At 46.8% G+C, this 26,161-nt stretch overlaps 1 protein-coding gene across 1 annotated transcript in view; it reads left to right on the top strand.

Moving 5' to 3' along the window:
- The window catches only part of SND1 (staphylococcal nuclease and tudor domain containing 1), a 487,657-nt gene that overhangs the window by 366,781 nt on the left and 94,715 nt on the right, over positions 1–26,161 (top strand). The window contains exon 16 of the mRNA XM_003407249.4: positions 19,275–19,384. Within this exon, the coding sequence (XP_003407297.2) occupies positions 19,275–19,384 (110 nt within the window). The remainder of the gene's footprint in view (positions 1–19,274; positions 19,385–26,161) is intronic.

Genomic DNA, 26,161 nt, shown 5'->3' with positions numbered 1-26,161 from the left:
GCCTTCTTCCGAGAAAATGCCAGCTAAATGAAGAGAGTAAAAGAAAGGCAGAGGAAAGAGAGGGTCGGGAGAAAGCATTATATTCAAAAGGACACAACTTTCAATATGGCTTGCGTGTTCACTGCAAGAGGGACAGTGGTTAAAGATTTGTTTGGAAAGTCAGATAGTACCCCAGTCTTCGAAGGGCCTTGTATCTATGTGAGGTTGCTTCAATTGTACCTTATAGATCAGTTGTTGGTGACTTTTTTTTTTTTTTTTTTTTTTTTGAGTCATGGATATGGTTAGTGAATAATGAATGCAAAGAAGGTGATGGGAAAAGAAAACCCATATGCAGACATATATTTTCTAGGCCTTTATATGTGAACTTGTATTAAACCATGTTAACCATCCCCATCTTCTTTTGAGCCCTTGGTGTCCCTTTTCTTTTTTGTTGTGTTATCTTGTGTTCACAAGCACTAGCCCTCCCCACAAGCCCATCCTTGACCTCCAGGCTAGGAATTCCTAATCAGGTTAGAGGAAGCAATGTAAGAGGGGGTGACACGTTAGGCATTTTTTAAATTTTGTTTTTCTTTGTGTTAGGATTGACTTATATGCAATAAAGTGCACAGATTCAGTATATAGCACGATGAACTTTTATATGTGTAGACGCCGAAGTGACCACCACCCAGATCCAAGTATGGAACATTTCAAGCACTCCAGCAAGAGCCCTCATGGACTACCCGCCAGGGAGAACCAATGTTCTGACCTCTACCACCACTGATTCGTTTTGCCCGTTTTTAAACTTCATAGATGGAATCATAATCTTCTTCTACTCCACTTTTATCTGTGAGGTTCATCCGTGGTATGGGATATAGCAGAAGTTCCTCCGTTTTGATTGCGTTACGTGTTTTTGAAAGATCCCTTTTGACCGAGATATGGAGAATAGACTGGAAAGGGTCCAAAGTGAAGTCGATAGGTGGTCGGGAGGTGGTGGCAGTTGACCTGACAGGATGTGGAAGCTGAGTAAGGGGACAAAACAGATCTGAACTGTTTAGGAGGGTTTTAAATCTCTAGGAGGACTCTGTCATTTATTCGATAACAGGATGAGGGAGAGTGGGGTCAGTTTTCTGTCTTGTAAATAATAGATTTGCATGGAGAAGCTAATGAGGTCACATTTTGACACCTTGATTGTTGGGTGCCTGTGCTGGTGTAGATGAATTCAAGAGAAAGGTCAGAAATGGAAATTAAAACTGAGATTCATCAGTTTCTGGTGGAATTTGAAGCACAGAGAGCCAACATGATTGCCTAGAGATTGAGTTTGGAGTAGGAGGCAGCCAAGAACAGGCCACTGTGAAGCCATTAGGAGAACAAGATCTGATAGCAGAGACTTAGTCACAGGGTAGAAGGAGCACCAGGAGAAAGGGTTAACATAGGAGTGAAGCTGGGGAGGGGGTAGTCTGTCACAGAAGGGCTGTAAGTGTCCTTAGAGAGGAGGTTCAAAGGTGCCTACAGTGAGGCGCTTTGTAACCTTCTCCTCTCCCCGGGCCCCCATTCACTGTTCCTGCTCTCTGGCTTTATTCTTTTGGTTCCCCTCCTGTAGCTTTCTGTTGGGTCCATCTATATATATGTGCCCATCTTGCACACTGAACTGTGTGAGTCCTTCAAGGAGGGTTGTTGTCATTAGGTGCCATCAAGTCGGTTCCGACTCATAGCAACCCTATGTACAACAGACAAAACACTGCCTGATCCTGCACCATCATCACAGCCGTTATGTATGAGCCCATTATTGCAGCCACTGTGTCAGTCCATCTCATTGAGGGTCTTCCTCTTTTTCGCTGACCTTATGCTTTACCAAGCACAATGAAAGGAGAGAGGCCATGTTATTTCCTCTCCTCCTTCCTTTCCAAACTCTGGCCCTGTGCACCTCTGACAGAGCAAGTGGTCAGTAGATGTCCGAGTCACCTTTGCCCCTGAGGCAGCCTGAACCGGATGACCTTCCCTGATTTCCTTTGGGGCTCTCCTGTGGAGGAAGCCCGGGCACAGCTGCTCGATTGCTTGCCACCTCTGCTAGGGGACAGGGATGCATTTAAAACCCAGCTCTGCAGAGCCTCCAGGGCCCGGCATCTCTGGGAACGCCCTCCTCCTCCTGCAAGCTTGGTGGCTTCTTCCGCTTACATAAGATGTGTGTGTTCTGGCAGGGAAGGGCGCCTGAGTGTTTAGCAAAAATGATTTGTGTGGAGTTATTTTGAGACCCCAGGGGAGGGAATGGCAGCCAAACCCTGCAGTATTTTAGACTGCATCACTCATCTACAAAGATTAATACATTACAGCTTCTCCGCCAGAACATTGGTAAAAGGGAAACGAGAATGTTGGGGCCTGTCAAATTAGAAATGCCAGTTCTTTAGTCCACCCAGGGTGATTTCAGTGGCTTGGATGAACTTGATGCCTCAAGATTCTCCCGTGCTCACTCTTGTCCTGACTGCTCTGAGGTATGAAGCGAAGTGAATGAGTGAGATTCCTTTGTGGGGCTGGCCTGGGCTCCCTGCAGAGCCATGGATGATTCCTAGTTCATATAGGTAGCAGGTTGGGATCACAGTGGATAAGAGGTGTGCCTACTTTCCACAGCAGCCTGAAACCCTGTCATTGTTCCAGGCTGAGGTTCCAAACTGGCAAGGAGAAATCCCTCCCTCCCCTTCCGAAGCATTCACCTTTTCTCCCAGCTCAAGCCAAACTGTTGGCGAAGGATGGGTGAATTTCTAAATCTTGGATTCCCCAGTGACATTAGAAGAGACAGCCTCCGTATGAAACACTCCTGTCGTTTTTCTCTTGGCTGTTATGCTGTGAAATTGGCCTCCCCATACCCTAGCCCTCTCGCTGACAGCTGTCCTCCTAGCCATTTAGTGCTAGTGCCTCCCCAGGGTGGCTCTCTGGGATGGAAAGGCTTCTTTCTTTGTCTCCCTGGGCCCACAGTTGTAGAGCTGAAGAGGTCCCGAGACAGGAGATCTAATGGCCATCTGACCCTAGTGATCTATGTGGGCCAGAGGGTTTCCAGGCACTTGCTAGTCTATGGAGCCCAGAAAGAAAGAACCCTACCTACTGCCCATTTTATTTCATTTTATATTTTTAGAGGTATAAAAATGGCATCAGGCCTCTTCATCTAACTTCAGGAGTGGGGAGGAGAATCATCAAGACCCGCATCAGCCCAAAGCTGGTTCCTTTGAGGTAGAGGTCAGACATACCTCCACTCTCTGATTTTTTCATCAATTCTGGCACTGGCTGTCCTCCCACAGCACTCTTGACTTCTCTCCTGGGTTCAGTAAATCATTGCAGTGGCCACACAGAACTCACAGACCATACTCATGGTTATGGACTTAATTAGGGAATTACAGGATCCCTGGTGGCACAATGGGCAAGGTCAGCAGCTCGAATCCACCAGCAGCTCGAATCCACCAGCAGCTCCTTGAAAACTCCCTAGATCAGTTCTCTGTCCTATACGGTTGCTATGAGTCGGAATCAACTTGACAGGAATGGGTTTGGTTTAGTTCTAACAGGTTACGGTTCAGAATCAGGATCAACTTAGAAGTGACAGGAACAACTCAGGGTACATACAGTTGTTCAACCAGGACTGCTGCTTCGGTCGTGTTCTCAGGCAGGCATTAGAACTCTTTAGCTCGCAGATAAGTGCCTGGAGGCACTGCACTCTTCCAGCCAGTTTCCTGCCCAAAGGTGCTCAGCTCTCTTGCTCCAAGTTTCAGAATACCCACTGTAGCCGCTTTGCTCTTTGGGCAAGGAAGCTCACTGAGCTGTCTCAAACTGGTCTCCTGCTTCAGATGTCACTGGACTCTGCCGTGCTTGCCACTGCTTCTTGCTGTCTTGTGCTGTCTCCAGCACTACAGTTCTCTATAGTTCCTGGATCTAGGAGGTTCTCAGCACAGGGACTCTAGGTCCAAAATATGTACTCTGGTACTGGCTCTTCTTGGTGGTGGTAAAGTCCCTTTCCAGCCTCTGGGGTTGGCTCCCTGTAAGCCTAGCAGGATGGCAAAACTGACCAATCCCCTACAAGGGTTCCATGTACCTTATTTGCATGGTCCCGCCCCCCCAAATGTTGCATGTAATTTGCATTAGCAAAACTGCCCAATCCCCAAGACTGTTCAAGCACCTTATTGGCATAGTCCCACCCAGTTATCTTGTGGAGTCACAAGACCATGGCTAGAAGGGCCTTATTAAAGCAATTCAGTGCACTGCAAGAGGATATATGATTACTTTAATGGCAAAAGCTATGGAAACAAATATCCTTATATGAAACAGGAGATCATAGAGCATGCATCTTCCCAGATTCTCCAAAGTTTCCCACAAGGACGTGCAGCCCTACATTTTTCTTGTAATTTAGGTTTTTTGTCACAGGCCTCATATACTCCAGCACTGGGCAGACTAAGAAGATGTGGATGGAACATGCTTCCTGAGAAGCATTGCATGTGTATGCGCACGTGTACCCTTGGGGCTGCAATAACTGCAGTGTAAAAGGCGTCAGCTGGTGGAATTTCTATCTGCTTGTGTTTTTTTTTTGTGTGTGTGATACTGGACAAGAAGCTGATGGGGAGTGGGGCTGGGATGTGGTGGAATGTGAAGAAGGAACAAAAGTAGGTTGAGAGGCGCAAAACAGATGGGATCTACCAAAGTGTTCGGTATGGTAAAAGGGAGCAGGCAGACAGCCTGGGGCTTTGGAAGAGATGCAAAGGGTTTAAGGCAAATCACTCGCAAAAGAAAGGTGGCTGTCCTCTCCTTTCCTCTGGAACGAGCCTTTATTCACGTGTACTCGGTGCTTGGGGATCTACCAACTCTCATCTCTGACATTTTTCACTCCAGACCCTCACACTGAGTGTGTTTGTACCCACTGATGGGTAGGCATGGCCCTGGCACCATTCTCCCCACAGATATAGGTTTCTGATTTGGGTCATTATGGCAGCTGCTGGCTCCCTGCCATAGGCTGGCACATGTGACTGCAGCCCTCAGAGACTGCTGCTGTGGTTTCCTCAGCTGCTTCTTCCTCCCCTCCTCACTCTTCCTCCTCTTCCTCTTCTCACCCTCCTTTGAGTGAATAAGCACATACAAGTGTATGCCACCCACACATGGTGCCCCTTGGTTGTCACAGCCGAAATCGTCATCAGGCTGTGTGCTTATCTGAGAGCTGGGAGTTACCCCCCTACCCTCCCTAATCACATAGTCACCTGTCACACCCTTATTAGAAATCATGACTTTCGGCCAGCTTCTCACCCAGGGACTGTGCCTACTGTTCTCCTTCCACTGTGCAGTGAGAAGCACCCGAGAGCAGCTCTCCCCTCACTTGAAGACAGGCACAGCCTGGTGAGACAGGTTACTATCTTCCGTACGAAAGTTTATCTGTTAGGTACCTGATTTTCTCCCTCACTGTCCTCCCTTCTCTTCCCTTTTTCAACGAGAGCTTTGTACTCAGCATCACAGTTCAGATCCTGGTGCTCTGGTGCCCTGTGCCACACTGTTAGGTGCCAGCCGGGACTCTGCTGTCCCCCTGGCCACCGTGATGACTGGGATTACCCTTTTCTGTGATGTTGCATCAATAGAAAGTGAAGGATGCAGAAATCCTTTTCTTTCCCTCAGGTCTCCCAAACGGGAAAAAAATCACTTCAACAGAGCAGTCTTTCCCTGAATGCTGCAAAGTGGATTGTAGGCAGTGGCTTGGGTTTGCTGTTCCTTTTTATTCCCAAAAGCCCAGTGAATGGGGGAAGGAAGTGAATAGACCGCTTGTCACAACACCACCAGGTTCTCCACAATGCCTGGGGCTGCTGCAGAGAGACCAGAGTGGAAATGGGCTGAAATGGAGGCCATGGTGGCAGGAGCCTGGGATGGGACAGGCTCCACCTCCCCCACAGTCCCTTGAGGGTTTCCCATTTCCCTCCACCCGGAGATTCCTCCTCCCATACTAATAGAGCTGTCTGTCTCTCTGCTGCAGTGTCTTGCCTCATCCCCAGGAGAGAGAGCTGGTTATACAGTCTCTGCACAGTTCTCCCCAGATCTCCATCAAGGCAGCACATTTCACTACCCGAGCTCCCAAGGTTGGCTCCTGACAGTGTACCAGAAAGCATGTTCCCCATTGCAACCCACCACCCCTGTCAGACCTTTTAAATTAATCAGCTAGAAAGAGATTCCCAATTTAAAGATACCCTTCATAGTACCTAGGTTTAAAGAGGGAAAAGAGTGGAATGATAGATCAAAACCCATGTCTCATGAGGGCCTGGGAATGTTTAGCCTGGAGAAAAGAGGACATGAGAATGAGAGAAAATAGCTGTTGTAAGTGTCTTCAAATATTTGAAGGGCTGTCAGGTGGGTAATAGATGTTTTCTCTGGTCCCAAGAAGTTGGGCGTGATCTCAGAGGCCTAGATGTCAGATTGTGGAGTTGTGGTTTTATTTGGTAAACTACAGGAAGCCACTGAGGGGTTTTGAGCAGGATATGGTGCCTTAGGAATATTAATCTGGTATCTGTGTGTGGGGTTAGCTGTGTGTAGGATGAAGAACAAGACCGGGAAATGGAGGGCAGGCAGGCAGATCCGTTAGAAGATTCTCAACCAGAATAATTACAGCCCTGAACAAGCAGAGTTGCATTGAAGATTGAGAGGATTTAATGGATTATAAGAACATTTATGAAGGTGAAATTAGTGGAATTGATTGGATGTAGCAATCATTGAGTTATGTGAATAAGGAGGAGTCAAAGATAAGTGAGGTTTTGTAGCCTAAGAGGAAGGAAGGTAGTGCTGACATCAGAAATAGGGGATGCAGAAGGAGAAGTAGGAAATTTAGGAAGAGAAGAGTTTGGTTTTAGACATGTTGAGTTTGAGGTATCGGCAGGACATCCAAGGGGAAATGTCTGGCAGACATTTAGAAATTGGATCTAGAGCTTAGAAGAGAGTCTGAGATGACGGGTTCTACATGATCACGGTGATGGGAAACATGAGAATGGGTGAGCTAGCCAGGGGATAGTACAGAGTAGAAGAAAGGGGCGCAGATGAATGGATAAACGAAATGTGGTCCGTACATGCAGTGGAGTACTACTCAGAATCATAAATGAAGTCCTGGTACAAGCCATGACATGGGTGAACCTTGAAAACATGCTGAGGAAAATAAGTCAGCCACAAAAACACAAATACTGTATAATCCCACTTATATGAAATATCTAGAATTGGCAAGTGTATAAAAATCAAAGTTTATTAGTGGTTACCAGGGGCAGTGAGGAGCGAGGGGGAAAGGAAGACACAGTACTTAGGGGACCCGGAGCTTTTGTTACGGGTGATGGAGAAATTCGGGAACAGTTAAGGGTGATGGCTGAACATGGTGAACATAACTGATGTCATTGAGCTGTATGTGCGAAGATTGTTGAAATGGAAAATGTTTTGTTATATGTATAATTACCACAATAAAAACTGATGGGGCAGAGGGGATCTAGAACATAACTGTGACAACAAAAGACACAGAACAAGCAGTTCCAAGAAACAGGAGAGAGAAACAAAGGGAGGAAGGAATTGCAGTAAGGGGTGGATGCAGTGCTGAGTGCCACGTAGAGCCCTCGTTGGGCGCTGATTGCGAAGAGATGATGAGACTTGTCAGCGAAGAGGTTGCCTTTCAGTGGAAGGATGAAGGCAGAATGTTAGGAGCGAAGCACTTATGGACACCCAGTAGGATAGTGAGAGGATACCGCCGGGGCTTGGAAGGAAGCAGTTAGCGGGAGAAACAAGGAATTACCGCTCTAGGGCCTTCAGGGTTGGAACTTACAGGGTGTATGTTTTGAATGGGAGAATCCAAGTCTGTGGGAGATGGCAGGCCTAAAGGGAAGAGAGTACAGGAAGGAATCCACAGACTAGATCCAGGAGAGGAGGATTGAGGGCACGCACCTGTGGCTGGTGTCACCTGCTGCAGGCGCTTTCCTGTGAACCCTGTTCCTTTTTACCTTCTAGCTTACCTAACCTAGGCTTGTTTAGTATTATTACTATTTAAGATATTCTTAAGCTGTCACCTATACTGATGTTCCAGTTACATAAAAAAAACCAAACCCATTGCCATCGAGTTGATTCTAGCTCATAGCGACCATATAGGACAGAGCAGAACTGCCCCCGTACAGTTTCTAAGGAGCAGCTGGTGGATTCAACCTTTGGGTTGGCAGCCGTAGCTCTTAACCACTATGCCACCAGGGCTCTGTTCCAGTTATAAGGAAGTAGAATTCTCTACCTGTATTTTTTTTTTTTAATTCATTTTTTAACCAACATGAAACAAGGGTCAGTAAACTTTTCCTGTAAAGGGCCAGATAGTAAATATTTTAGGCTTTGTGGGCAGGATTGTCTCTGTTGCAAGTACAGCCATTGTGTGAAAGCAGCCATAGACCGTATGTAAATGAATGAGCATGGCTGTGTTCTAACGCAACTTTATTTCTGGACATTGAAATTTGAATTTCATATGCCACAAAATATCACTCTCGTTTTGGTTCCCCCCACCCCAGCCATTTAAAAATGTAAAGACCGTTCTTGGCTCATGGGTACTATAAAAACAGACAGCCCACTGGAAGTGGTTTGCTGGCCCCTGCTTTAGAGCATGATAACCAAAAAAAAAAAAAAAGAATGCCCAGAACTCAGTCTACGCATTATGACAATGTATTTATGTGCCCAAAAGCGGCCTGTGCTCTTGGAGAACCTTGGCTTTTCAGAATTTCTTTCCTTTTTTTGCTGGCTGGCTCTTTTTTTTTTTTAAAGAAAAGTTAGTGAGGTGAAGGGCGCTTACTAAGAGTTTCTCGGTGGACAGATTTTTTTTATTCATTCTCTGGTTCTTGAGACCAGGTATTCCTGACACTAGCTAGTTTCCTCCTCAGTTCTCCTAGCTGAGTAGACTAATCTCTAGGCATTTGGATTTCACTTGCCCCAGGAAGAGAAGCACAGAGTGGTTTTCTATGAGAGAAAGTTCAAGAAAGGCAGTAGTTTGGAAGTACTGTCTACACATCTCAGAACTATTTTGTTCAAATAACACAGCATAGCTTGGTTTAGAAAAAGTCACTCTAAGTTTATGCAACTAAGTAGCTTTTACATTTGGCTGCCAGGTGCATGCCAGAATACCTTCTGGAAGCTTGTACTTGCAGGATCCACGTGGGTATTTCCTGTGGCTTTCTCCCCACCTTGAAGATGATCTCTTAACAACTTCAGGTTCACGTTTTTCTCTTTATCCATCAACATGGTATCAAAAAACCAAGATTGGGAGTCCTTCGGTGCCAAAAATGAAAAAGGGAGGGTAAATAAATCTAAGTTTATCTGATTCAAAGATAAAGTTACATGTTTAAAATAAGTCAGAAAAAGCAGAAGTTGAGGTTCTCATAGAAACCAACTCCTCCTCATCGCTGAGATATAGGGTTTGTTCCTGGTAGGCACTGTCTCCACGGTGCTGCTGGGTTACATAAAAGCTTGAGCCATGCTTTCTTGTCACTCAGAAGACCATGGTGGCCCTAGCTTGTGACCGCACATGCTGTCTTTTCTGTGAATTTGTTAATGAAGGTACAATGATGATGTTTTGCTATGGATAATGACCAGGATATTATTTCCAAGGGGACAATATTTGGAGGGCACTCGTCTTTCCTGTGCCCAGTTGCTTCACTCTGCGACCAGTTGAAATTATTGCAGCAAACGTGTATTGGGAAGCAGACAGCCTGCCACTTCCAACCCCCTTCCCAAACACCCTCCAAAGGCAGCCTGCCTGGATTTTTTATGGCCATGTTCTTGGGATGCAACAGGAGGGGAGAGGCCTCATTAATCTGCAAGAGTTTTTTTTCTCCCTTTAAAAAAATCCTTATTTTTAAATCTTGCTCTGCTATGGAGAGAATTATAAAAGGTTATTCCCATCCCAGCCTGACTGTTATCTGCTCCATCTGAAAAAGTGTTTGTCCCTTTGGGGAGTGGTTGTTTGGTGTCTAAAGCCAATGAAAAATCAAGCTTGGTGAAGCGGGTTCTGCATACTGCCTGGCTGGACCGAGAGGAAGAAGTCCAGCGTAAAGCCTCCAAGCTTCCTTGTCTCTTCCTGGGATAGTACACTAGTGATTTAGCATTTAACACTCACTGACCTTAAACTTCTGAAAGTAAGAATTTCTAGAATTCTTCATAAACTCACCAAAAGCATTAACCAAGTATTCATAAGGAGCTCAGAATAAGAGATTGTTGTAACAAGTTTGTTTGACCTGTTCCTGATCGGTTTTCTTCTCCCTGACATTCTTATCACTAACAACTACTGAGCATCTCTCCTTGCCAGATACCGGAATACAGAGAGAACTGACACAGCCCTGTGCTCCAGGGACCGCAGACTAGCGATCTCCTAACAAGCTAACAGCACCCAGGGAGATGGGACATGAAAACTCACCCCTGTCCTCGTGATAGTGTCGTCATGACTTGTAGCTGAGAAATACAAGGCCTGTCTAAAGCCAAGCACTGCACTTCCTTCCTGGTTGCCTCCCCTCCCCTCTTCCTTTCTTCAAAGGGAGCTGCAGTTCCCATCCCATTGTGAAGACTCCCTCTTATTGCCCCTATTCCCAATTAACTTCAGTCTTTCAGTGAATGCATCAAACGTTACAAAAATCAGAGCAGCCTATAAAGGTTTCCCTAAAAAATTGGAACGCTAAACTAAAAACAGCTTCCATCTCAGCTCCTGCCCAGTTCTAACTCCCCTGACTACAATTACCTGAGGAGTTTGATCCCCTTAATTAGAATCTCTTCATTCTTTTATCCCTTTCTTCTGATCACTGAAAGAGCTTGAGCAGTGACATGTTCCAAAATTGGCCCACAAGATGCTACCTCCCCCGAGGTAACAGAGTAGAGGTCTAGAGAACAAGGGCAAAAAGAAAAGATTTGAGACAATGCAGAATCCTTTTTTTTTATCTCTGTACCTTTTAATACAAGTCACAGCCCCCTACCATGTAGAACTAACTCTTAGGAACCAACTGGCCTACCATTTGTCTTGCTGTTTGGACCATTTTGGGAACATGACAACTTAGAACCAGCTGGTCCTAAGTGGGATGGTTTGCAGTTCCCCATTGCTAACTGATTCATTGACCTCATTTGCAACTTGAGACCCTCAAATTCTTTCTTAGCTTCAAAGCTTGTGAGAGAACTGAGAGCAAGGTTTTGGAGTTGTCTTACGGTTCTGAGAACCAACAATGTGAACTGACTTGGCTTTGCATATTTATTCAGGTGATAACCACATCCCTTAAAATTTAGGCAGATGGAATGTCTGCCTTCTGCACTTCTGCATATGATGTGTGCTTTTGTCCTTGGTGCTTATAGAGAGAAGAGCTATAGATGGTTCAAGAGAAAGACATTTTGAAATCCGCTTGGACAACATTAAAAATATTCTTTTTCTTGAACTACATGCAGAGTCGAAGTGTCTGTATGTAGTGAGTTTTTTAAATTTTGTTTTGGTTTGTCTTTTGGTGTGGGGAGTCTAGGGAGGGAAAGTATAGAAATGGAACTAATGGAATCTGGGAGTAAAACTCTGCTGAGAGTCTGTGGGTTGTAAATTGGAAAGCTGCAGCAGCGGAAACTCCGGAAAAGGTATTGGAGTGCAGGCAGTGTGACGAGAAGCTGATTTTGGTGTTCCTTTTGGGCCTTGCCTTGTCCTTAACGTCTGCTCCAGGGGATCGTGCGCACAGACAGCAGGGAGAGGTACCCATACGTCCCCATCTGGGGAACTTTGTACAACATTTGTGCGTAGGGTCTGAGAGACCAGGGATGAAGCTGACCCACTCAACAAGATTGTCTGGTCCCTGTCCTCTTCTAGGCACTTGTTCCTGGGTCTACCTTCAGCCTCATTTTGTCTGCCAACTAGGCGTGTGGCTAGCTGGTAAAGTCTGATTTTGTTCTGAAAGTCCCACCAGAACTGCCATATTTTCTCCCCTATGGTTTAATCAACAAAAACTGCTGAAATGTCAGAGAGCAGAGCTATTTAGATTTGAGTCTAAAGAGGTCTTTCCCAAAATACAGAAAATAAAACCACAATTCACTGGTCTGGGCAGCTTTCACTGTAAGCAGAGGGGTGGGCTTAGTGACCGCCTCTCAGCTTTAGGATCAAATAACAACATTCTCATTTCTACTGGGGAGCCTATTTTTAACCCACTAGTCATCCCCACGCTCAGTTTTTCTGATATTTAGTCCAGATTTTCTTTTCCCTAATAATTACACCCCCTGTTTTCAGGCTAAGCCTTTCCCTTCCTTTCTTGTGTTTACACCTTTCAAATATTTGCAGATTGTTATCATGTCATCCACTTAGTCACCGCTTAGCTGAGCTGTACAGATTTAGCACCTTTTATCTTTCCTTTAAAGGCAGGCCTCCCCGCCCCTGCACCTCTTTAAATGTGCTCCAGTTTTCTGTACTTCCGTGTGGCCACCCAGCTTCCCAGAGCTGTCTGTGGGTTCACAAGTGGGAACTGTTTTCCTCCTTTGTTGCAGTGGAAACTACCCTCGCTGTGCCCCAGCTTTGGGTCTCTCTGACCTTGTTGGTCAGCGTGAACCACTTCATCTCTGTTTAATCTCCATTCCCCAAGTGTGCCAGTTTAAAGTCCAGTAGGGTAAATGGGTGGTGGTGGTGGTGTTAGGTGCCATCAAGTCGGCTCTGCATCATTAATCTAGTTACCACATCTTGTTGCCTGTCCTACAAACTAAATGGTAAATTCACTCACCAGTAGCACACTTTATGCAATAGCAGATGACAATAATATTTTCAAGCTGGTAATTAAGCTTCATGAGCACCAAGGCTTTTTTGTCATTGAATCCCCACCTTCTAGCACGTCTAGCCCAGGGTAGGCACTGCTGAGCATCTGTGAGATGGCGAGGGAGCGTCAGCTGTGGGCATGTGGTATTCTTAAGTGTCCTTGGAGGCAGAAGGCAAAGATGCTGTCTACTCTGCCTTCCCTCTGTAACGTTGAACACAGTCATTGGAACACAGTGGACACGCGGTAAGCACCAGGTTGGTTTTTGTTTCCGCTAAGGTTTTATTTCCTTTGGCTAATGCCTGGTTGCTCGCTTGCAGGACTGAGTGCCATGGGGAGGCAGGCTGTCACTTGTAGCCCAGGCAGATCTGCTTCACTCCCACTGCCTGATGAAGGAAAAGGCAAGCACACTTGAGTTTGGAGACTTCTTTATCGTAAAGCTCAACATACGGTGTGAAACAGAGCCATACATAACTCTCACACAGCCATCAACAGAATCTCTTATGTAGCCATTAGCGTGTCATTAACAAGAATTTGTACTTCTTGCCTCCAAAGCTGACTGACCTAAGTGTTGGTGGTAATTGACCTAGTTAGTCAATGTCTCTAAATGCATAATTTTTTTAATAGAATGATTGCTCCACAATCCCACATTTTCAGTTTGAAAGAAGCACCCTGGACCCGAGGAGTCACGCCTCGGGCGAGGAATCTCAGAAGGGCATAACTGAAATTGTAGGATTTTATGGCAAGGGAGCCTTTTTAGAGAGCCTCCTCTTTATAGATAGAGTACAGGAGACCAGAGAGGCTTGATGCGTTGTCAAGGGGCAGCGCGGAAACCCGAGGCACAACCACAGTGGCTGACCAGTTTTGGTTTTTTTTTTTTTTTTTTTTTTTTTTGAAGTAGGCTTGGTCAACTATTCACATCCCAGAAAGCCTAGAAAAGGTATGGAAATGAATGAGCTTTTGCCAACCGGAATATGAGTCCGGCGGGGCTTTAAAGAGGCCAGGGAGCCCCGTGGAGCCTCAGAGAGGGCAGGTGTCTGGCCTGCTGCCTCCGTATCTGCCTGGTTGGAATTCAGCTGCGAAGACCCCACAGCGGGACTCTGTCTTCATTCTGGCACACCCCGTAACAGCGAAGGGAAATGCTCAAGAATGGTAGAGGAGGCTGAGGTGTAGTTTTTTTTTTTTTTAATGAAAATTTTTTTATTTTTGCTTTTGAATGGCTCGTAAGTGTCAGGGGTAAGCTTGGCACTTAACCTGCATCTGTGGCGTTTGAAGCACAGCAGAGTTAAGACGTCCTTATCGGCTGGCAGCACTGCGCAGTGCCTTATCAGAAAAGACAGCTATTAGAGGTAATATGCACGCTCCAGAATTACGGGCACTTCCTCAACTGACTGGGGAGAGCTTCTTAAGCTCCCGTGACATCTCACTTCATATTTACAGCCCAGCGTGCTTTGGGAGCTCTTCATCGCCGCCTGCCAGCTCTTCCAGCACAGCTGCAGCCACCTCGGCCTCACTTCTGAGAGCCCAACTTTCTTTCCCTTTATCTGTTTTCTTTTCCTATCCTTTTTCTTAAAGTCGATTTTATTGATAACAGAGCGGAACACCAGGGGCACCAGCACAGGAGTGCAGTCCTCGTTTGAGTGAAGGTGCAGCCCGGACTGGGCTTCCGGCTTGCTGGAACCTGCAGGGAAAGGAGGGCCCAGCAGAACACATCTTCTCCTTGACAGAGTGTGTCTTCAGCGTCAACAGCTGTCTTTCTGGCTAGGGTGTTAACGTTTGTGTGGTCTCCTCTCTGTTAGTGGACAGCATATTTCTTGCCCTGAGACTTGACAAAAGAGGCCTGGAAGCTGATGAGCCTGTGGTTAGAGCAGCCTTTGAATGTCCAAGGCAGCCAGCAGGGACTGCGCCATCCCTCCCCGCCTTTTCTCCCACACCTCCAACCCTGACACACTCAGCATCACAGAACCTTTCATGCCAGCCTCGTCCTGATTTTGAACCCTGGTCTGGTAATAGAATTCCCTGTTCCCTATTTCCAAGTGTCTGTTTTGGTATCATGCCTAGGGCTCCCCATGTTGTAACTAGCAATTCCCCTGCCCAGAGACTATGGTCTGGCCTCTGAACCCCAGGACAGTGACTGAGATTCTGCTACCCCATCCCTGTGACGACCAACCCCAGTGCCAAGCTCCTGTCAGCTTTCCCTCTGAGCAGCAGCTGTGCTTGGGTTCCCTGACTCTGCTCACCTGCTGAACAAGAAATTGGGTGCCCCAGGGGTCTGGACTCTTACCTAATCTTTTTTATAGGGCATAACACCCTCTGGTTACAATGTTCAACCTTCAAAACTGGACTTCTCAATGCTTTAGCACCTGACTCCCCCACAGTTCAAATATGCCATTTAGTAGCTTTGTGATTTGGATTGGAGCCTTTCAATTTTCATCTGTAAAATCAAAATGTCAATCCACAGACAGTTGTGGGTACTCAGTAAATAGTCATTTTTCCCCCTGTTTTCTGCTGACACTTATACCTGGCTTTAACCCTTTGATGCCTGTTCCTGCTGAGTCTGTTGCTGTCTGCCCTAATAAGTGCTAGGTGAGCTATGACAGACAGATTTTAACTGGGAAGAGGTAACCTGAGGAAACAGGTCAAAAAGAAGTAAGAGTCATCCCAGGAGAAAAGGAAGTAATTGATCAGAGCATAGATAATACTCTTGTTCTCAAGCAACTTTTCTATTCCCGTGCCTTTCTCTTATCCACCTGCCTGACAGAAATTGATATATATGGGTGTGTTTACTTATTTCCGTGTAAACAAGGGCAGGGAAGCAGCCTGCTGCAGCTTCTTCCTTTTGAAGAGCTGGAACTCAGTTGCTGGAAACGAAGGAGCAACCTAACAAAGGCCCTGCTGTGCCTTTTGGTCTACATAGGTTAATTGGGCTAGACTACCAGGTCCAAGGAGTCCTGGTGGCACAGTGGTTGAGAGCTTGACCGCTAACCAAAAGGTTGGCAGTTCAAATCCACCAGCCCCTCCTTGGGAACCCTATGGGGCAGTTAGTTCTACTCTGTCCTATAGGTTCGCTATGAGTTGGAATCGACTCGATGGCAATGGGCTTGGTTTTTTGGGTACCAGGTCTGAAACACCCTCTCCTGACAGGTGTTATGAGTAAATTTCAGCTGACTGGTTTTAATCCCTGGGCCCACTGAGCAATACTGGTGGTCTTCCAGAATTCCAAGAGCCACCGGGGACCTCTGCTGCTAGACGGACCTCTTGAGATCTCAGAATACCAAGAAAGTGACAGCGGGGTCGGGTAGGGACTTCTGCTCAACCAGCAAGACCCAGAAATCTTTCGTCCCCATCAGTGAAACTTGTTTCTGTACTGTCCGTTCTTCGTTCCTGGTTCCCGCTGCCCAGCACATTGTCCTAGCCTCATCCCAGTTCTACCCCCAGTTCATAGCAGCACCACGGCCTCCCCAGGTTAGGGAGGCTGATGTTCTGTTCCACCCAAATCAATGTTGAGGGTCAGAAACAAACAACTTTTTTAAGCACTTTATCAATGGTTATATGGCAAAGCAGTTGAGTAGCATTGTTCATTTTGCTGACAGTTCTATTACTGCTTAGTTTGCAGATATGAAATGAAAAGTGCTTTTGGCTGTTGATGTTATGAAAATCATGAGCTCTCTTCTCTTCTGCTTTAGCCCCATCCCTCCCTTTGGGGTTAACTGCAGGCTCTTTGGCTCTGTGAGTTTACTGCTGTCTTTTACAAAAATACATTCCATTCCTCCTCTGCAGCCTGGCACCACGGCCCTGGTGAGCTTCTGCAGGGGTGGGGCAGTGGCCATGGCCACCAGCTCTGGCTGCTCCCGTGTTGTACAGCTTGTCTCCTGGTGCAGAGGTCAAGTGCAGCATTCCATTTGATACAATGTATTCCATTTGTGAGGCCTTGAAGCTCGATGAGAATCCTCTGCTCTTGATCTCCTCAGACCCGAGAAACAGGCTATTCCCTTTACTCTGAACTTTACGGCCTTGAATCTGTGCTGTGGCCAGAAACAGGAGCAGCCACCCAGCTTCACCCGTGAGCAGTGGACTGTCCATCCCGCCGTGGTGTAGGCCCCCTTTTCCCAGAGGCTCCCCAGCAGTTGATGGCAGTAGCCCGGCTGCCCTGCTGCTGTGCCTCCTTGTGCCGGATCTCTCATCATGTCTCCTCCCTGTACCTTCACGTGTGGCTGTTGGTAAATACACCTACTCCTCACTCACCAGCCTGGTAGACTCCAAAGACCAGGTCCTTATGTGAAAATTGGCGTTATGCAAAAATGGAGAATTTTTTTTCCCTCCTGTTTTCAGACCATCCATTTGTGATTTTTTCTTTTTTTTAAGAAAATATGATCTTAGAGATAATGACAGCTAAGATTTACTGATGTGCTTATCAGTGTGACAAGTCCAGTTATGGATCATTCCTCGGCGGAGAAGGAGGCTTGGAAGAGACAAAGCTGGATAAAGCCAGGCAGTGTGACCAGACGGCCCACAGCTTAACCACTTCACCTTCCTCCTGTGCTGGGTCAGAGCTTCCCTCACGGAGCCACCTCCATGGGCTCCACTCCCACCCCCGCAAGCCTGTTCTGCCCTCTGGGCCTAGCTCTGGGCTTCTTTTGAGGGTGCTGGGAGCCTGGCCGCTGGCCCCACGGAGGCAGAGGCTTCAGGCTTAGTTCGGCTTACTTTGGGAAGTCATTAAACTCACATGCACTCCTTCCATACTCCCTCTCCAAAGCCTCTTTCTTTCTTGCCTTCCTACCCCACAGCAGTTTTGAGCTGCAGAGCTTCAGGCTGCACAGGAGCTGGGAACCCAGCACAGGCACCCGCTGGCTCAGTGCTGCTGCGTGTCCGCCTGGAGTATGCTAGCCTTCACGGCAGCTGGACACCACACCCAGAGCGGAGGGCAGCTCGACCCAGCCTCCCAGAGGCCACCTGGAGATCCTCCGCAAAGGAGGGGATGCTCCGAAGCCATTGCCACCATGCCCACCACCTCGTTAATGAGCAAAGTAGTTGGATAGTAGATTTTTTACTATTAAATGCAAAATGTCAGATAACAAGATTGCCAATAAGTGAGGAGTAGGTATAGGTGGTTATTGTTTTTAGTGGCTGTCTTGATTCCAACTCATGGCAGCCTCATGTGTGCAGGGTAGAACTGCTCCATAGGGTTTTGAAGGCCGTGACCTTTCAGAAACAGATCGCCAGGCCTGTCTTCCGAGGCGCCCCTGGGTGGGTTTGGCCCTCCAGTCTTTCACCTAGTGGTCGAGTGCTTAACCATTTGTACCACTGAGGGACTCCTCTCAATTCCACCTTATTGCAGGAGAGACCGGCAGTGGTTCAGGTTCATGGGCACTAAATTTATCCTCCCCATATTTTGACCATTTTCTTTTCCTATGTCTCTAGCCCTGCGTCTTTTTGCCTTCTGATTGCAGTACAAATTTCTTTGGAATATTTATAAGTTTTATTCAGACATCAAAACACAACATGTATCATGGGCTATACAGATGACAGCTATTAATGATAAATATTTGTGAAATGAGTGATTGAATGAAAGAAAAGGCCATCTAACTTGGCTGGTGAACATCCTATTTTGGACAGAACTGCCCTTGGATACAAAGACGTGTGAAGAGTGGGATCTGTGTCCTCCGGGATCGCATGAGCTAGTTGTGGAGTCAAAGGTGACAGAGGTTTGGACCGTGTGTAATTCCTAAGGGTGATGATGATGATGGTGATAGCTAACAATGCACTGGACCTCTCCATATACAAAGCACTGTGCGAAGTATTCTACGTACATAATCTCCCTTAGTTCCCACAACAGCCATAAGAAGTAGATATCATTATTATACCTGTCTTACACATAGGGAAACTGAGGCTTTGATTGGTTCCATAGCCAAGGGCACAAAGCTAGTAAGTGACAGATAGGATGTGAGTGCAGGTCTGTCTGACTCCAGACTTCCGATGTTTCCCCAATGTTCTATTTTTGCTGTCTCTCTTCTGAATGAAAAAAATGATAGTACTACTGTCCAAAGTAAAGCCAGAGGACAGAGGGGGACACTTTAGAAAGGAAGTTGACACTGAGTTAACACTTTTAAATTTGATGTGAAAGTCAGACAGTAAAGAGACAGTGTCTAGGTGTCGGCTGTAATGGCTCTCAGAAGCAGAATGGTGGGGAGATGAGTGTAACTCAGACAAGGGAGGTGTTCATGTAAGTGATGGTTAGAGCAGAAAGGAGATCACGATGAGGAATCATCCCAAACCTCAGGGTGTGCCTTTCCTACATGTCTCATTTGGGACGCGCCACTCCACCAGGTACTCTCAGTAATTCCCAGATGCTGTAGCTGAGAGCCCCTCTCCACTGCTGATGATGATAGCATGGGTTTTCTCCACCTAGGGGGACCTGCTTCCCTCCTCCACATCTCCCACCTGCCCTGCTGCAAGTGGCAGGGGACTGTCCTTGCTGGACAGCAGGCCTGGTGGGCCCCTTTTGGTCACAAACACTCCTTTTCTCTGACACAGGCATCGAATGCCCCAGAGGAGCACGAAACCTCCCAGGCTTGGTGCAAGAGGGAGAGCCCTTCAGTGAGGAAGCTACGCTATTCACCAAGGAGCTGGTGCTACAGCGAGAGGTAGGATTCTTCCCGTTGCTCTTTGTCTGGGGAGGAGTGAGAACACGGGGCTCACTCGGTGCCATTCTGCCACGTCAGAGACCAGTCTGCCACGCATCCTGGGGCTTGGCCTCGCACAGCCAGGATCCATTCTTGCGTCTGCCTGCATCTCATTTCCTTGAGCCCTGCATTGTTGGCCAGCCATCCCCAAACCACTGCTCACCATTGGTGGCCTGGGATGTGTGGTGAATACCAGGCCCGCCCTGCCAGAATCCTAATGCAGAGAGCTTATGGCTTTGCAGCCCTCCTCCTTGGCGAATTAGCTGGAGCTGCCTGCCTCCAGCTGGATTTAGAAGCTTGACTAACCCTGTCAGGGGCCAATTTTCTTTGAACATTTATTTGTATCTTTGAGTAATTGCATTTTCTGTAGCGGGTTTTCTGACTTAATTTAATTGTATTTCTGTTTCTGCCTGTTGGGCTGGCTCTTGCAGGCAGAAGTTAGGCTCTCAGCTGCTCTGGTATCCTTCTACCTGATCATTATTCTCAAGTCGTAGTCACCAGATCCGTCTTCCTTCCAGGAGTGGGCTAGCCATTCAGCCCGCTGGGTGAACGCAAGAAAGGAGCAGTGGAGGGGTGGTGCTGGGCTCAGGCCTAGGGCTTTGGATTGGCTTTTGTCCTTGTTTCTTTTCCATTTGAATCCACAGAGTACCTTCAACCTCTATGCAATATCATAACATGCCCTGAGCTTCAGGATTATGGGGACCTAGAGGTCATCTCTGTCATGAGAGATCGGATGTGTGGGCTTCTCTGGGGTGCTAAGCAATACAAGGTCATCTCTGTCATGAGAGATCGGATGTGTGGGCTTCTCTGGGGTGCTAAGCAATACAAGTACTTACTTAGAATCTGCAGCATCTCTCGACTTGATTGGATCACCAGCGATTGTATTAGGTGTGAGAGGTACAGGAGGACAAGCCAGCCCAAGATGCTTGTGTTGGACAGCCCTGGCCTCAGGAGAGACACTGCTTTCACTTCTGACCAAGCAGTTGTATTGCTTTTGGCCGCTACCTCTTTGGGATTTCCCTAGCACTGGCCTTCTCATTTTGTGAAAGCAAGTGGTATGGCAAAACAGATTCTGAATTCTCACTTCAACAGACGTTGACTTTCAGTTCCCAACCTTCACCTGGGTATTGTATCTCCTTTGTTGACGACCAAATGTACAGTTGTAGAATGGTGAGGGCGGGGGGCGGGCTAAACCCTTAATCATATTGTCACCTTTACCTTCCTCTCTGTTTTATTTTTGTTACGATGCATTCATGTTTGTGAAATGGTATATTGGTATTCAAGGTACCTAAATCCGTCCCCCTCCATTTTGTAACTACATAATGTAGCTTGACTTTTTATCAATTAAAGGTAGCCTCCTGCTAGAGAAGTATTTCAAGAATCCAAATCTCCAGTTGTCCATCAGTGGTTGTTGTAGTTTTGGAAGTGGTGCACGGATTGGGTGGAAGGGACAAATGTTGGAGAATTCTCCTCTGAAGATGTGGTCCTTTGGATAATGAGTGGTCATGTTGGAGAAGACAGGTTGAGTCCACTCCAGTTCATGACTTAAAGACACTGCAGCACATTTTTTTGGTTATGTTTGTTTGTTATGCTATACGTAGAGGGAGGAAGCGCCCTCATTGGACTGTCTACGGTGTTTGCTGGTAGTGTTCTCATCACTTTCTATCTAGATCACATTCCTGTTTTGCCTCCTATTTCTCACCGTAGTCATCCTTGTGTCGTTTTGCATCTCCTAAGCTTTCTTTCCCTTTCTTCTTCAACTCTCATTCTCCCAGCCATTTTTCTTCCTGATTATGTTTCTGGCCCACTGGTGATATCCAGAAATATAAGAGGGCAAAGAGAATACTAACCACTGAAAGGAGTGAGTGGCCCACAGCTCTTTCACTTGCCCTTGGTTACTGTGACCTTACCTTTGTCCGTATATTTGCTGATATTTGACTGTTGAAAAAGATAAAAAAAAAAATTCCCATCTTCTTTGATGCCCCTAGCATGTGGGTGAGTTTGCAGGGCCTTACTCCAGTCAAAAGTTGGTATTTAACTTTCTTGTTTGTAGTGGCCCAGTCTTTCATAGCCCTATATTGGGAGTTTCAAGATGAAGAACCTTTCTGATTTTCTTAGTGGCTTACATGATTACTTGGGCTGGCTGTTTTGAAAGGTCTTCATCCAGAAGAAAGAAGAGTGTGGCCTAAACTAAGGATAATTTGGGATTTTTGACTAAAGGAACCAGTTGCAACCTACTCTACTGGGTATTTCCCTTCACATAATATATGAAAACTTTTCTGAACAGTACAGGAATGAAGAGAGGTTTTTGTTTTGTTACAGGTTTATTGGTTTACTTTTCCTTCCATAGTACTTTCATTTTTATTCTCTAAGTTTGCCCTGCCCTCCCCACCCGACAAGGATCTAGAAAAGGAGAAGAGTCTAATGCGTCAGTAATCCTAGATGCAGAGGTCCCTCCCATCCTTAGAGGACAGCATTATGTGATTACAGGGATACCTGAGTGTGGGCCCACAGCCTCCCACCCCGTGTGCGCTTACCTTTAGGCAGGCCTCCCTGTACCATGTTCCACTTCAGGAACTCTTCAGGAGCCACGCCACTGCTGTGATGGCCACAGTCGAGCTGGGTGTTGGTACCTTATATCTATCCCCTTGATAACCAGATTTGGCTCGAATAACCAGGTATTGTGAGGATGTGACTGTCTTTGACCCTGCCCATCCATCCTTCTTAAATTTTTGTTTATATGATTTTATTCTTGGTCAGAATTTCTGCACCACCTGCATGCCTTTCCAGTTACTGTAAATCTACATTATCACTTGGGGAAGGAGAAGCACACATACTTCATGATCCCACAGAGGCATGGGAGTTGAGTTGGACTCTCACGCATGAGCCATAGACAGACTTGAGAACGATCTAGAGCAGGGTAGGGACTGTGTCAGCCCCCCTGCCAAGAGGAGGACAGAAAGCTGGCAGGCAAGGCGCCTGGTGCTGAAAAGTGACGCCATGTTTATTAAGTGCATTGTCTTCGCTTTGGGTAGCCAAGTCAGGAGTTCCTGGCTGGGTCTTTCTCCGTTTCGGGTAAAGAGAGAATTGTATTCTTTCCCATATTCTCATGTGGAGCCTGCACAGTGTCAGGCAACTCTTTTCTCAACGTTTTCAGCAGCTAAGTTTAGGGTAGAAATGGCCCCCATTATCTTGAGACCATAGCCCTGCTTTCCTTAAATTTGTTTACAATGACACTAGTTAGCGCTGAGCTACACCATTTCTGGCCATCACTCAGCTCCGTGTTCCTAAGTTTCTCTCCTGTTACCTTTCATTGCATTTCTGCTTTTTCTCCAGCTTTCTACATGGCGCTTCTCCTCAGCCATTGATTCCTGTTGCCTTTTGTTCCATCTCTTGAGTTGGGGGCCCAGGAGGGTTCTTCCGAGGTCTGGGCATTCTAGTGGTGCTGCCAGCCCCAGGGCAAGAAGAACAAATAGACGCCATATCATTACCTGAGTCTCTTTGTGACCTTGAAGCCCAAAGCAGCCCAGGGACTTAGGGTTTACTTGTACTCAAAGTATACCCAGTATGCTGTATATTTCTTCCCAGCCTGACTCGGCTGGTGTATAGCATGGGTAGGCATATTTGGCTCACTGCCTGTTTTAATAAGTAAGGTTTTATTGAAACAGCCATACTAACTCTTTAATGTATTTATCTATGGCTGCCTTTGCACTACAACAGCAGAGTTGAGTAGTTGCAGCAGAGACCATATGGCCACAAAGCCTTAAGTATTTGCTATCTGTCCCTTTACCAAAAAAGTTTGCTGACCCCTGCTGTGTAGGGTTTGCTGAGTTGAGTTTAAATTAGAATACAACAGGCTCAGACTTGTTACAGCCCTGCAAATGAGAGTTGGCTCACATGTCCCCTGCCGTTGAGGCTGCTGCGCTGCTTCACGTGAGATCACTGGATCTGTTGCCACAGCGTGATGGCAAGCTGTGAGCACCGTGTCCCACTGGATACAGTGAGCTTCATGACACCTCCCTCGCCCCCTGCATCCAGCTGCCTCTTTCAGGCAATTCCCTGCCATGCTGCCAAGGACAGGAAGATCCGGTGTCATTTCCCAGATGAGGAATTGTGCCCTTTAGCTAGCATCTTCCCAGAAGTCATGGCGAGAGACAGCATTAGCTAATGGGTAGGCCACCGGCTTAAAAGTGACAGCTCCTAGGTTTTCACACCCCAGTTCTCATGTGGTCCTAGATAAGGGCGTCTTTCCTGCCTTGGAATGCCTGTGTAAAACATTGAACCAACATCCCAAGCCATCCTCTCCTTTTGGGGCCCTTCTTATGACTAAAACAGAGCCACTTGGGATGTTGTCACACCATCTTGCCAGAAGGCCAGCTAGCCCACACACACTTGCTGAGCAGCTACCACGTGTCCAGCACCATGATGGCTGCTGTGTTAGGAAAACCCGAACTTTTAGAACTGGGTCTGTAGGTATTAGTAAAAGAGATCAGTGCCACAACTGAACCTTCTTCACAGTTTCAGGCTGTAAGAGGTGCAGTTCTTGGGAGGGAGTGGGGGAGCTTGGTCATCATTTTCAAGGCCTTTTCTCAATGACCCTTTGTCCTCTCCGAGAACTCAGAAGTTGCCCTTTGTTGCTGCCTGGAAAACGGTGTCCTCATGTTGGATAGCCCCGCTGAGCACCCAGGCTGCTGCCCTGACCTATTTCCCTTCTTCCTTCTGGCATCCAAAGGGAGGCCATCCCCCTGGGAGCTCACTCTGCAGGCGGCCCTGGCCAGGGCACAGTCCAGGATTCTCTCTCACTCCCACTGCCCTGCTTTCAAAAACCCAGAATACAGAAAAGTATTACAAGCAACTGTGCTGTTTGAAGAAAATGTATTTTATGTTTTAGCAGGTATGTATTTACGGGGTGCTGGGGAAGAAAACTTAAGAGTAAAAGGAAAGTGGCTGTCTCCTTCATTATAGCACCAGGTACACAGCATCCTGTTTGAAAAAGATAAACCATCCTAAGCAGTTCAAAGGGGATCTAAGCCTGTGTTTCCCCTACCCCGTCTTCTCCCCGCATTTGCCCACAAGCACTGCGGTATGCGGCCTCTCAGCTCTTCCGTGTATCCGTGTGTCAGGTGAGCCCCCTTCCCTGTCAAGGAGACGCACAGGAGGAGGAACAGCAGCAAAGCGCTCTCTCTAGGTCACAGTGATGAGGATCCTTCAAGCCCCAGGGAGACCCAAGAGGGCACGGGATACCTGGTGTGGGTGAAGGCAGGGAGCCTCCGCTCTGACTCTTCCTGGCTGCCTTTCCCGGGGTAACTCTCGCTGAACCACTAGGAAGAACCTGCTGGAAAAGCAAGCAGGCTGTCTGTAATTTGTCTGCATAGGCACCTTATTCTAGATTATCTCAGCCACTGCCCAGGAAGAAGGGAATACATTATGGCCAGCCTCCTAAACAGTTCTCTTATCCCAGGGGGCTGTCAAAGCCATTTGGGGGTGAGGCTTTTCTCACCCCCCATACATACTCTCACGGCAGTTCATCACCCACCAGTGGTCTCCGTGCTCAGATAGCTTGGTTTGCAGCTGTTTCCTTTGAAGGGGCTTCAGGTAAAGAACTGTCTTAATCATAATCAAACCTTATTTTTATATAGCATTTTCTAGCTGAAAAGTGCTTTCATATACAAGATTCCATTTTCATATCACAGCAAACCTATAAGAAAAATATGATCCCAATTTTACAATTCCGGGGGCTGAGCGGCACAGAGACATTGACCCACCTGCCCTCCCACAGAGCCAGCTGTAGGACAGATGTCTGCATTCCAAATCAGGGGCTCTTCTCACATTCTGCCAATTTGCTACTAGAAAGTTATCGTTATTTTAGCCTTATTTCATCATTTCTCAGCCCAGGAGTATCTGGTATAGTTAATCTGTCAGGGGCCTCACTGAAGGTCTACCATTGAGGGAGAGTAGTTCTTCATCCATAAGGAACCATTGGTTCTGATTCTGGATGTTCACAAGGCTGCAAGGAGATTGAGGGATTTGCTGTGGCCATGCCTCTTGTAAATATTCACTCTGCTCATGTCACAGACCTTAGATCTTTTGACTGCCCAGTCCCTTCATCTCCTATTTGACCTTTGAGTCTTCACCTTGAGTGCAGTGACTCCTTTCTAACCTGTCTTGCTTCGTTTTCGGTCTGATCATGTATATCCATATTTCTATTTCTAATCTTTAAGCGCATTCTTTAAAACTGTATAACTTCCCATTGCCTCTGGGATAAAGTTTAATCTCCTTCGTATACATTTATCCTTGATTACTTCTCCAACCTCTTCTCTCACTACTCCTCCATTCATCACTTGTTCTTCATCAGAACTGGCCTGTTACACTGGCAATTCCGGTATATCATCCCATTTCACCTTTTCCATCCATTAGGTCAACTTGTGCTCTCCACCCAGTCCATCAACCGTCTCCCATCCTTGCTTGGCCTGTTCCTACCTGACCTTAAAGATCCATCTTCTTTTCCAAGAAGCCTTCCCTTGTTCTCCCAGCCTGGTAAGATGCCCTTCCGTTGGCCCCCACAGCACCCCGTGTGTACAGCTATCATGCACTTACCAGCTGTATTGAAGGGGTGTGTCTATGTGCTGGTATTTCCTCCCTAGATTGTAAACTCCTCAAGGACATAATCATGGTTCTCTTGTGTGTTCCCAGTACCCTGTATATAAGAGATACCCAATAAACATTTATTAAATCAAC

The sequence above is a fragment of the Loxodonta africana genome, chromosome 8, assembly GCF_030014295.1.
Source record: "Loxodonta africana isolate mLoxAfr1 chromosome 8, mLoxAfr1.hap2, whole genome shotgun sequence".
Lineage (NCBI taxonomy): Eukaryota > Metazoa > Chordata > Mammalia > Proboscidea > Elephantidae > Loxodonta > Loxodonta africana.
The sequence above is the reverse complement of the archived record's forward strand: the minus strand, read 5'-3'. Positions and strand labels throughout refer to the sequence as shown.